General features: G+C 39.0%; 1 protein-coding gene across 13 annotated transcripts in view; it reads right to left on the reverse strand.

Annotated features, from left to right (window-relative positions):
* CC2D2B (coiled-coil and C2 domain containing 2B) overlaps positions 1 to 12509 on the reverse strand; it is a 103030-nt gene extending 90521 nt beyond the window's left edge. For 4 of the 13 annotated variants that reach the window (XM_023641842.2, XM_023641863.2, XM_023641837.2 and 1 more), the window contains exons 1-4: positions 11970 to 12509; positions 10002 to 10111; positions 8511 to 8575; positions 663 to 723 (exon numbers count right to left, since the gene is read on the reverse strand). In XM_023641842.2, coding sequence (XP_023497610.1) covers positions 663 to 723; positions 8511 to 8552 — 103 coding nt within the window. In that variant the 5' untranslated portion in view covers positions 8553 to 8575; positions 10002 to 10111; positions 11970 to 12509. Of the gene's footprint in view, positions 1 to 662; positions 724 to 8510; positions 8576 to 9595; positions 9624 to 10001; positions 10112 to 11969 lie in introns of all 13 variants that reach the window. The other 9 variants (XM_070223666.1, XM_023641834.2, XM_070223670.1 and 6 more) reach the window with 9 other exon arrangements.
* Positions 12510 to 13397: the final 888 nt, after the last annotated feature.

The raw sequence follows: 13397 nt of genomic DNA on the forward strand, positions 1-13397 counted from the left end.
GTATGCCTTGGTATAATTTAAAAATTACTCATTGGTTTGTTTATACTCTATTCCCAGAACTTAGAATGGCAGATGGCACATAGTAGGAGCTCAATAAATATTTGCTGGATGAATGAACCAGAGTTCAACCATTATGTATTTTTATCCCCAAAGTCTAGAGCTTCCTGAAGCAAGTTCTATATCTATGTATGTTATGGTGTAACACAGTTTAACAGTCTCAAGCACCAGTGAATTCTCCATGTTTGCAGAGAGAACTCAGTGGTTTTCTTGTTTTTTGCTCGAGGAAGATTAGCCCGGAGCTAACATCTGTGCCAATCTTCCCCTATTTTGTATGTGGGTTGCCACTACATTATGGCTGATGAGTGGTGTAGGTCCATGCCCAGCATCCAAATCTGAAAACCTGAGCCACAGAAGCGGAGCACGCTGAACTTGATGACTATGCCATGGGGTGGGCCCTTCAAAACTTAGTTTTATTACATGCACTGACTTTACTATGTATTTCCTTATGCCCACCTTGTATTACCCAGAAAGTTTAGTTTCTATGTGAACTCATCCCTTAAGAAACTTGTGTTCCCAGCTAAGACCCTAGATAGCATTAGTCATTTACATCTTTTAAAAATAGAAACCAATAGTATCAGAGTTGTAGTATACTTATTGAGAACCTTTTTGGACAGGCTTGTCTACATTTTCTTCTACTGCAACATTATCTAACTCTTCTGATATCTGTGAAAGAGAGGGGGAGGTTACCTTGCATCTTTTTTGTTTTGGCATTGAACATCTTTTCACAAGTTTATCAGCCCTTTGAAAGTCAATTCATATCCTTTGCCTGTTTTCTTAAATTTCAGAAATTGTTCTAACATCAAAAAGGACATTTAATGGTAAAATCCCATGGTTAGTTCTTAATGTTCATATATTGTCTACTTTATTTATCTTTTAGGAGGGTCAAATGAGATTAAACACATGAAAACATTTTGAAACTCAACACTATCAGTGTTAGCTATTACTTGATTACTCCATAGCATCTGATAACGTTGGGCACCTTTATTTTCTGAAAACTTTCTATATCCTTGTCCTCCACCCTTCCACCTCTCTAACCACTTATTCTCTGTATCCATTAGTAGTCACACTTCTCATAGCTTAAATGTAGCCACATTTCAAGGCTTAGGAGAGTACACTTATTCCCATGGCTTTCCAAATCTGTCTCCAACCTTGACTGCTCTCCTGAATACCCTATTTCTAGCTGCTTACTGGTATTTCTAATTAAATGTCCTACTATTATCAAAAACTTGATATGTTAAAATGAGCATTTACTTGTTTTACAGTTTTTTAAATTTCAATATTCTAAAATTAAATCACACCAGCAATGTTAAATCCTCTTTTAGAAAGATATGGATTATGAGTTTGTTTTTCATTTTAAGTTTAAGAAATAGAAGAACAAAAGACTCCTTAAATAACAATTGTACATAGTAATCAAACTAATGTGCAGTTTGAGTGGAAAGAGTAAGCAGAGACACATCGGTTTTCCAACCACAGCAAAAACATGGATTCATGTTTAAAGCCAAAGCAGAGTATTGACATAATCACAGTAAAGACATTACCACAATAAGAGCCTAGTCTAAAGACTTTCTAAAAGAACTTCAAAATCCACCAGTGGTCCCTGTACCATACTTAAGAACTATTGAATAAGGTCAACAAGAACTAAGATGTTCTGTTATTATTAAACCTTCAGTACTTTCCTCAACATAAAAATATCGAATTCTACTTTTGACCAAGGCACAGCAACCCTCAAGGGTGTGAGGAACATCAACACTGGCAAGTGATTTATGAGATCTCCCTTTAATTTGCAATAATCCCACTCAGCATTCCCAGGATTCTGGATACTTTTTCATAACTTCTCATCCCCATCTAGAAGGCGGGGATAAAATATGAATCTTTTTTATTTTATTTTTTTAGTGAAGAAGATTGTCTCGGAGCTAACATCTGTTGCAATCTTCCTCTTTTTGCTAGTGGAAGATTGTCTCTGAGCTAATATCTGTGCCAATCTTCCTCTATTTTGTATCAGGACACTGCCACAGCATGGCTTGATAAGTGGTGTGTAGGTCCGTGCCCAGGATCCAAACCATCAAAACCCAGGCTGCCAAAGCAGAGCATGTGAACCCAATCACTATGTCACTGGGCAAGCCCCATAATATGAATCTTAATTGGAGTTACTCTAACATACTGGTCCTATATATGTTTCACTCACTGACTAAAAAAGGAAAAACTGTTTTTTTGAGTAAAGCAGGGAATGAATTGCTGGCTAGCTGAGAGAACAGATAAATAAATTAATATTTAAGTAAAGAAATAAATAAGAGTGATGTCAGCATCATGGCGGAGTGAGCTTACCTGGGACTCTCTCCCCTCCAACATACAACAAAAAGGAGCAACTTTATTCCAACAAAAAATATTCTAACAGCACAGGAATCCTCGGAGACTCACAGCAGCCAAACGACAGAGGACAAAGAGGCTGGAGCCCCCCTCAGAGGAGCTGGAACGGGGTAAGAGAGAACTTCGCCCCCTCCCCTAAAGACTGGGATTGCTGTGCCTGGAGGCTCCATGAGGGAAGGAATGGGGGAGGGGTCGCACATCTGCAGGATCACCCAGGATTCCCCAGGGCCTTTTCAGCCTAGAGGGAGGCGCTCTAATGGGGTGAAAGCTTTCACATGGGGTGACCTCATCAAGCCAAGACCCCAGGAGACCAGATAGGGAGAGCTGATCGGAAACAGGAGACTGCGCGCAAAAGAAAATATGCTCCCCCCAACCCGCGCTGTGCCGCGCCATCTTGGCTGAAGGCAGAGGGCTCAGAATATGCGTCTCTCGCCCCCCATCTAGTGGCGACAGGCTATAGCTGCAACCGAATAATATCACTATGTGGAAAAACTGTTCTAGCATCAAACAATTCATAAAAACTCCAGACCAGAAGGAAAACAATAAAAACACAGAAACATGTCCTGAGGACTTGGAAATAAGTAAACTAAATGACAATGAATTCAGAATAGTTGTCATCAAAAAACTCAATGAGGTAAAGGAAAATATAGAGAAACGAGTCAATGAGTTCTGGAGTTACTTCACCAAAGAGACTGAAACTATAAAGAAAAATCAACCAGAAATACTAGAGATGAAAAATATAATGGATCAGATAAAACAGAATATGGATTCCCTGAATGCCCGTGTGGACACCACAGAGAAGCAAATTAGCATAATCGAAGATAGATAGGTTGAATGGCAGCAGACAGAGGAAGAGAGAGAGGACTAAAAAGAAATGAGGAAAATCTCTGAGAAACAGCTGACACAATGAGGAAATGCAACATAAGAATTATAGGTATACCTGAAGGCGAAGAAAAGGAGAATGGAGCAGAAAGCGTGCTCAAAGAAATAATAGCAGAGATCTTCCCAATCTAGGGAATGAGAGAGAAATGTGTGTGGAGGAAGCTTTCAGCTCTCCTAGATCTGTCAATGTAAACAGACCTACCGCAAGGCATATAGTAGTAAAACTGGCAAAAATGAATGACAAAGAAACAATATTCAGGGCAGCAAGGCAGAACAAAATAACCTACAAAGGAACCCCTATCACACTTTCAGCAGATTTCTCTCAGAAATCTTACAAGCTAGGAGAGATTGGAACGACATATTCAAAACTTTAAAAGATAAAAATCTTCAGCCAAGCATATTCTATCCAGCAAACATATCCTTCAGATATGAGGGAGAAATTAAATCTTTCCCAGACAAACAAAAGCTAAGTGACTTCGTAGCCCTGAGATCCGCCCTACAAGAAACCCTCAAGAAGGCCCTCAAACCTGAAAAAAGAAAAAAAGGGAGAAAGGGGTCACAAAACATAGAGTAAAGAGACAAATATAATCAGAATAGGATAGCAAATATTCAACTATACCATTAGGATAAAGGTAAGGAAAACACCAAAAACAAAGACAATCTTATCACTTTAACAACAAACTCACAACACGAGTTGGAATAGGAGATGAAAATAATAACTTAGGAGGGGAGGAGGAAAGGGACTGAATCAGTTTAGACTAAGGAAATAAGAGGCCACCAGAAAATGGACTATGTTATGCACGAGATTCTGAATACAAACTTCAGGGTAGCCACTAAACTGAAAAACAGAACAGAGACACAAAACATAAATAAGGAAAAAGCTAATAAACCCAGCATAAGAAACTGCAGAAGTCAATAGGTAGATCAAAACACACAGGACGAGAAGCAAAGGAAATGCAGGAAAACCGAAAAACGAGTGACAGAATGACAGCATTAAGCCCTCATGCATCAATAATCACCCTCAATGTAAACGGATTGAACTCTCCAATAAAAAGACAAAGAGTGGCAAGATGGATTAAAGACCAAGATCCAACAATTTGTTGCCTCCAGGAAACACACCTCAGCTCCAAGGATAGACACAGGCTCAGAGTGAAGGGGTGGAAGACAATACTCCAAGCTAATAGCAAACAAAAGAAAGCAGGTGTTGCAATACTTATATCCAACAAAGTAGATTTCAAAATGAGGCAGGTAAAGAGAGACATAGAGGGTCAATATATAATGATCAAAGGGACACTACATCAAGAAGAAATAACGCTTATAAATATCTATGCACCCAACACAAAAGCACCAAAGTTCATAAAGCAACTATCAACAAACCTAAAAGAAGATATCAAAATAACACAATAATAGTAGGGGACCTCAATGCCCCACTCACATCAATGGACAGATCATCCAGACAGAAAATTGACAAGGAAACAGTGGAATTAAATGAAAAGCTAAAACAGTTGGACTTAATAGACATATATGGAACACTCCATCCCAAAACAGCAGAATACACATTCTTCTCAACTGCGCATGGAACATTCTCAAGCATAGAACATATGTTGGGAAACAAGGCAAGCCTCTATAAACTTAAAAAAATTGAAATAATAACAAGCATCCTCTCTGATCATAATGCTATAAAGCTAGAAATTCATTACAATAAAAGCTGAGAAAGAGACAAAGATGTGGAGACTAAACAATATGCTATTGAACAAGCAATGGATCATTGAAGAAATTAAAGAAGAACTCAAAAAATATCTGGAGACAAATTAAAATGATAACATGCCATACCAACTCACATGGGATACAGCAAAAGCTGGATTAAGAGGGAAATTCATCCCAATACAGGCACACCTTAAGAAACAAGAAAAATCCAAATAAGCAATCTCAAACTACACCTAAGTGAATTAGAAAAAGAAGAACAAACAAAGCCCAAAGTCAGCAGGAGAGAAATAATAAAAATCAGAGCAGAAATAAATGCTATTGAAACAAAAAAGGCAGTAGAAAGGATCAATGAAACAAACAGCTGTTTCGTTGAGAAGATAAATAAAATTGACAAACCCCTAGCCAGACTTACAAAGAAAAAAAGAGAGAAAGCTCAAATAAACAAAATGAGAAATGAAAGAGGAGAAATAACAACAGACTCTGCAGAAATACAACGGATTATAAGAGAATACTACGAAAAACCATATGCCAACAAAATGGATAACCTAGAGGAAATGGATAAATTCTTAGACTCTTACCATCTCCCAAAGCTAAGTCAAGAAGAAGCAGACAATCTGAACAGACCAATCACAAGGAAAGAGATTGAAACAACCATCAAAAGCATCCCAAAGAATAAAACCCCAGGACCAGATGGCTTTCCTGGGGAATTCTACCAAACTTTCAGAGAGGATTTAATGCCTATCCTTTTCAAGCTATTCCAAAAAATTAGGGAAGATGGAACACTTCCTAACACATTCTACGAGGCCAACATCACACTGATACCAAAGTCTGACAAGGACAGCATGAAAAAGGAGAACTACAGGCCAATATCACTGATGAACATAGATGCAAAAATTCTCAACAAAATTTTGGCAACCCAAATTCAGGAATTCATTAAAAAGATCATACATCATGGTCAAGTGGGATTCATACTAGGGACACAGGGATGGTTCAACATCCACAAATCAATCAACGTGATACACCACATCAACAAACTGAGGAATAAAAACACCACATGATCATCTCAATAGATGCAGCGAAAGCATTTGACAAGATCCAACAGCCATTTATGATAAAAAAAAAAACTCTCTATAAAATGGGGATAGAAGGAAAGTACCTCAACATAATAAAGGCCATATACGACAAACCCACAGCCAACATCATACTCAATGGGCAAAATCTGAGCGCCATCCCCCTGAAAACAGGAACAAAACAAGCATGCCCTCTATCACCACTCTTATTCAACATAGTACTGGAGGTTTTAGCCAGAGCAATTAGGCAAGAAAAAGGAATAAAAGGAATCCAAATAGGGAGGGAAGAAGTGAAACTCTCGCTGTTTGCAGATGCCATGATCTTATATATAGAAAACCCCAAAGAATCCATTGGAAAACTATTAGAAATAATCAACAACTACAGCAAAGTTGCAGGGTATAAAATCAACATACATAAATCAGTAGCATTTCTATACTCTAATAACGAACTAACAGAAAAAGAACTCAAGAACACAATACAATTCAAATTGCAACAAAAAGAATAAAATACCTCAGGGTGAATTTAACTAAGGAAGTGAAAGACGTATACAATGAAAACTACAAGGCTTTTCTGAAAGAAATGGATGATGACATAAAGAGATGGAAAGACATAGATTGGAAGAATAAACATTAAATAAACATTAATAAACATTAAATGTTAAAATGTCCATACTACCTAAAGAAATCTACAGATTCAATGCAATCCCAATCAGAATCCCAACGACATTCTTTACAGAAATAGAACAAAGAATCCTAAAATTCATATGGGGCAACAAAAGACCCCGAATTGCTAAAGCAATCCTGAGAAAAAAGAACAAAGCTGGAGGCATCACAATCCCTGACTTCAAAACATACTACAAAGCTATACTAATCAAAACAGCATGGTACTGGTACAAAAACAGCTGCACAGATCAATGGAACAGAATTGAAAGCCCAGAAATAAAACCACACATCTATGGACAGCTAATCTTAGACAAAGGAGCTGAGGGCCTACAATGGAGAAAAAAAGTCTTTTCAACAAATGGTGCTGGGAAAACTGGAAAGCCACATGTAAAAGAATGAAAATTGACCATTCAAAATGGATCGAAGGCCTAAAGGTAAGACCTGAAACCATAAGCCTTCTAGAAGAAAATATAGGCAGTACATTCTTTGACATCAATATTTCAAGGATCTTTTCGGGTACCATGTCTTCTCAGACAAGGGAAATATTAGAAAGAATAAACAAATGGGACTTCATCAGGCTAAAGAGTTTCTTGAAGGCAAAGGAAAATAGGATTGAAACCAAAAAACAACCCACCAATTGGGAAAAAATATTTGCAAGTCATATATCTGACAAAGGGTTAATCTCCATACTATATAAAGAACTCACACAACCCAACAACAAAAAATCAAACAACCCGATCAAAAAGTGGGCAGGGGACATGAACAGACATTTCTCCAAAGAAGATATACAGATGGCCAATAGGCACATGAAAAGATGCTCATCATCGCTGATCATCAGGGAAATGCAAATCAAAACTACACTAGGATATCACCTTACACCCGTTAGAATGACAAAAATAACCAAAACAAAAAGTAACAAATGTTGGAGAGGTTGTGGAGAAAAAGGAACCCTCATACACTGCTGGTGGGAATGCAAACTGGTGCAGCCACTGTGGAAAACAGTATGGAGATTTCTCAAAAATTAAAAATAGGAATACCATGTGACCCAGCCATCCCACTACTGGGTATCTATCCAAAGAGCTTGAAGTCAGCAATTCCAAAAGTCCCATGCACCCCAATGTTCATTGCAGCATTATTTACAATAGCCAAGATGTGGAAGCAACCTAAGTGCCCATCAACTGATGATTGGATAAAGAAGAAATGTATATATATACAATGGAATACTACTCAGCCATAAAAAAGAATAAAATCGTCCCATTCACAACAACATGGATGGACCTTTAGGGAATTATGTTAAGTGAAATAAGCCACATAGAGAAGGACAATCTCTGTATGAATCCACTCATAGGTGGAAGTTAAACATGTGGAGAAAGAGAACAGATTAGTGGCTACCAGGGGAAAGGGGGGGTGGGGGTGGGCACAAAGGGTGAAGGGGTGCACCTACAACACAATGGACAAACAATAATGTACAACTGAAATTTCACAAGATTGTAACCTATCATTAACTCAATAAAAATTAACTTTACAAAACCAAATAAATAAATAAGGAAATACATAATAACTCACCTCTAATGCTCTTTACTATATAACTGACAGACCAGAGTATAATTCATCCCTAAGCTCTCTTATTGTTATTTTTTCAACATATGAACTGTATGATTTGTATAAAGAACCAAATTATAGCATTTTTCAGGATTATCCTACATTATATTAGACTATTTAGTATAATCAAAATCCTTATAAACTCCATTAGTACTTTACTTTTTTTTTAATATCTTCTTTTCTCTTTGAGATCTTTTTCATGATGATTCTTTCATTTCCACTTTCTAAATAAATAAAAAATATTCTTAAGAATGATATATTACTGAAAGAAAACAACTATTGTGATATTGAGATAACAGTATGCTATTTAAATTTTTTAATTTAACTAAAAACTAAACAAAGAAATACATTGTCAACTTTAGTATTTAGTAGTTGATCACTTTTAGTATTTAACAGAAATTCTGGTGAATGTAGTAAGACATGTAAAAGAAGTCAGAAGTATAACTAAAGGAGAAGACAACATTTTTATTTTTTGTAGAGGATAGGCCTTTCTACATAGAAAACTCAAAACTTTCAATCAAAAAAGTTTGGGCATAATTAGAAAGTCGTTAAGTGGCAGAACACAAGAGAATATATGTCAAAGGTAATAGTTTCTCTCTATTCTAACACAATAGCGAAAGATCACTTTCATAATAGCAATGCAAAAAAGTTCCAAAATACCTAGGAATAACTTCAATTAAAATATGGGGGAATCCCCCTCCCCAGCAAAACTGTAAAACTTTAGTGAGAAAAAAAAGATGTGATTAAACATAGAAATACTCCCGGAAGGCAGGGAGTGGGTTAAGAGGCCATTATAATAGGTTTGATGAAAGATGCTAGAGATGTGAATCAAAAAAATGGAAGTGGGAATGGAGTGTGGAGAAAGATTCATTTAAGAGGTAGAATTCACTGGATGTGGTGAGCAAATGGATGTGTAAGACAAAGTCAGGGGAGAATCAAAGACTCCCAGGTTTTGGGACTGAGCACCTGAGAAGTAGGGTCACTCTGAGTATTGTCAAAGCAGGAAGGTAGCTGACGTAGGGATTAATGAGTTCAGTTCCAGGTGTTGCTTATTGATGCTTACAGGACATTCAGGTGAGAGGTCCAGAACATGATTAAAAATACTGAATGGACTTGGAATGGAAGGGAATCAGGTCTAAGTTAGCTAAATTCTTTGTTTTATCAGGAAAAAAAGGTATTTAAGAGATTGATTTAAGGATTTTTTAAAAGAATCAGCACCTTTAAGATTCTTCTTACCAACATACCAAGATGAGACACAACAGGAATAGGATGCTGGGAAAAGAGAATTTTGAATTTACTTTCCCATCTGCAAGAACTTCTAAAACAAACTTCAAATCAATACTGATGCCTACACTTGCAAATTTTGTCTGCTAAGCTAGGGACATTACCAGTGGCACATCCTACAGATAGTTAAATTATAATAAATTATCAAATAAAACCTTATTGTAGACGAAATTATTAATCAGGTGTTTTTTTGCAGACCTGGAGATATTTCTACCCTAGTTCATTTTTCATTCCATAAATGATACAAGACAAATAAATGATTATAGATGAAATATTAGATAAACTTGAAGATCTGTATGAAAATTGCCTTTACTCTATTGAAAATCTCATGTCGAAGGAATAAAAAATTATGACTCAGACTCTTACCTTCTTACAGCAATTCAACTTTCTGTGTTAGAAAACTGGCTCCAACAGTTAAACCCAATCTTTTCTTTGAGGATATTGCTAATTTACAATTGTTGCAGTTAAAGCTTTTTCTAAAAGATAAGGAAGTTGAGAATTAGCTATTTTTGTATCAGATGACCTGGAGGTCCAGAGTCAAAGCCTGAGAATTAAAGTCAAATAGTTCACTCAATCTTTTCTGATCCACGGCAAACGGAAGGCAATTTTACGTGCATAAACATTTGCCCCTTGCTTAGCATTTAGAAATCCCTGGGTTCTGCGAATTTATCCCACAATGCTTTTAGCACTATGGTGATTCCTGAAACAAAATTTCCTAAAGCCTATTTTACGTTGTGTGTTAATTTAACATTCACTCACCTTGCTTACTTCCATCACATGCCATTTGGTTTCAGGAGTGTAAGCAGAATAAAATTACAGAAAAATCTCTAGTGTATAAAACGGTCATAAAATGCATATTCTGGTATCTAACAATGTTAGATATCTAAAAATATCTAATAAGAAATAGAACAACAAAAGACTCCTTAAATAACAACTGTACATAGTAACCAAACTAATGTGCAGTTGGAGTGGAAAGAGTAAGCAGACACACATTGGCTTGCCAGTCATGAGCTAACTAGAAATTTGTTTTTCCTTTAGTTTTCCCCCAGCTCTTGCTGGAAATCTTTCCAAATGTATAACCCACTATCCTTCCTTAGCAGAACTCAATTCAGTTCAAAATCCACTTTTACCTTCATCTAAGTTTATCTATTGCACATGGTATGATGAATCCTTTCTGATGGGATTCATCCTATATGAATGAATACAGAATTCCCTATAGCAGTGTTTCCCTGCTCCCTTATAGCAGTGTTTCTCAAATCACACTCTTCCAGACTTCTTTAAGTTGAATTGGAATACTATGCCAAAAAATTAAAATCTCAAAGTTATGATAAAATTAAGGCAGCAAATAGCATTTTGTGAAAATCAAAATTTATTAAATATGTCACCAGCAACCCTCTACCAGAATTAGGATATGGAAAAGGTGAAATTTAACAAAAAAGTTCCACAATTAGTTAAGTGTGACATAGCATTATTTCACAGTATCTTACAAAAAGCATCATGACTTCCAGGTGTTCCATTACCTGACAAGTTTGAAAATGAGTATCTTTTAGTTAACTGATCTTATTTTCTAAAATAAAAAACTAGGAACAAGTAGCCTGACAAAGGATTTTTCTGATCTGTGAATTTATATATGTCCTTGAAAGGCGTCAAAACTAAATCATCCACTGCTCTGAAGACTAAGCCCCAAATCATCATAACCTGCTCCCGTAGGTCAAGAAAGATTTGGGTCCACTTCCCTTGAGACTTCCGGTATGCAAAAATTGAAGAAATAAATGCCAAAACAGGTTTCAAAAACTGTAACATATTTTGAAAATTTATATCTAACACACATATGTGTAATAAAATTCTGCTACTCACAAGTTAATTACAGGATTTATAAAAATGCATTAATCCATAGAACAACAAGGGCCTTGAGGTCCAGAAACTGGACACAAGTCCTGTGATGTTGTCTCTTATTTAAACCAGAGAGATGTCTCTCTGTGCCTATACTTATAGTCTCTATTGCAGAGAAATTCAAAGAGGAAGCCCTTTCTGAAAGTGAGACCAAAAGGCCCTCGTGTCCACTTCCCCACCTAAGCCCTGCTCCCCACTCTCCAACATAAACCTTCGACTACAGTCAGATCCTACTCTTCTTTATACTCCCTGCCACCTCCGTCCTTTGATTTGTACAACTTCCCCCTTATTAGAGCATTCCACGTTTCAAGGCCTTATTCAAACCCCACATCTTCCAGGAAGGTTCTTCTGACTCTGGCCTTTCTATGAGCCCAAGTGGCACTGATTACACGTAATTTTTGTTCACTACATTCTACCTCATAAGTTCATCTTTCGACTTACCCTCAAGTGAGGACGAGGGCTGGAAGCATGAACTCATCTACCCTCCGCCAATCCTACCAAGGTGTTCAGCCCACAGTAGGCACTCGAAAAGTAATATGGACCCGGATTTGATGCAAATCAAGCATTGCTCTCGAATGCTGTGAAATGGAGTTGGTTATCAACTCCCAAAGAGGATGACTGACAGGTCGGCCAAGTCCTGGGGACTACGAGTCCCAGCAGCCCGTGCGGGTGTGGCCCTGGTTACCGGGGCCCCTCCACTGGTTTTTTTAAGAGTAGGGCTCCAACCAAAGAAAGACTGGAGTGTCTGACAGGTAAGGGTCGGGGGGCTTTAACGGGCAGTACTACATTCACCTTGACGGACTGTGCACGTTTGCTATGTCTAGGCAGCCAAGGCAGGACGCACCATTTACCGCCGGCTACGAGAGGTCACCAACCGCCCCGCACCGTTCCTGACGTCCGCACCCACACCCCCGCCCGCCTCCAGCGGTGCGCTTGCTCCTCGGGGCTTGACGTCAAGGCGGTCCAGGAGCATGCGCAATGCGGCCCCTCGGCCGGCCAGGTTCCGAGTGTGCGTCTTCGGGAAACTTATGTGCGCTAGTCGGTTCGCTCGATGCCTGGGCTTGTGGGTCGAATTGAGGTGCCGGAGTCTGCCACTGCCTAGCGCGCCTGGCGGGAGCCGCCGGCGTTGGCCACCCGCCGCCTGGGTGTGTGCCCCAGTGACCACAGGTGCCCCGGCGTCAGTTCTGGAAGAAACCTGAGAGCAGGGTGGCTTGGGTCGTGGGAGCCATGGTGAAGACGAACAGTGTCCCTGACGGGTGAGTATCCGCCGCAGGCTTCCCGGCCGGCGCGGGCCCGCGGCGACCAGCGGCGTCGCCAGAGGAGCGGGCGTTCCCGGGGGAGGATGCTCCCGAGCCCGCCGTGGACGAGCCGTCGCGCCTCTGACGGGCATGCGGGGCGCGCCTCCGCTCTCCCGCCGCCTCTGCCTTATCGGGAGGGGAGAGGTTCTTTGATTTGAAGCGCTTTGCATGTGGCATCCCGAAGACCGCCCTACCTGTGCCGGCGGTTCTTTTTTTTGCTATTAGTTAAGCAATTTAATCCTTTTAAAAGTCAAAATAAGGCATGCTGGACATGCTCACTCGTGTCATGTCATCTTTGCATAATAAGCGAAACAGCCTACATTTGTTTATTTTCTTATCCCAGTGAGTCACCCCATGTTAAAATAACGAGTTAAATAAACGATTCTGTGGTTTGAAATTTGCCCTGGGAATCTCTGGCGGGGATGAAGTTAGCGAACTTGCTCGCACAGGAGGCAGCACAGCGCGGTTGGGTAGGCTTTCGTTCATTCAAACGTTCGACAAATGTCGATTAGCTGCCTTCTGTGTCAGGCGCTGTGCTTGGCGCTTTAATTCTAGAGAAACTTAGTGTTTA

Source organism: Equus caballus, chromosome 1, assembly GCF_041296265.1.
Source record: "Equus caballus isolate H_3958 breed thoroughbred chromosome 1, TB-T2T, whole genome shotgun sequence".
Taxonomy (NCBI): Eukaryota; Metazoa; Chordata; class Mammalia; order Perissodactyla; family Equidae; genus Equus; species Equus caballus.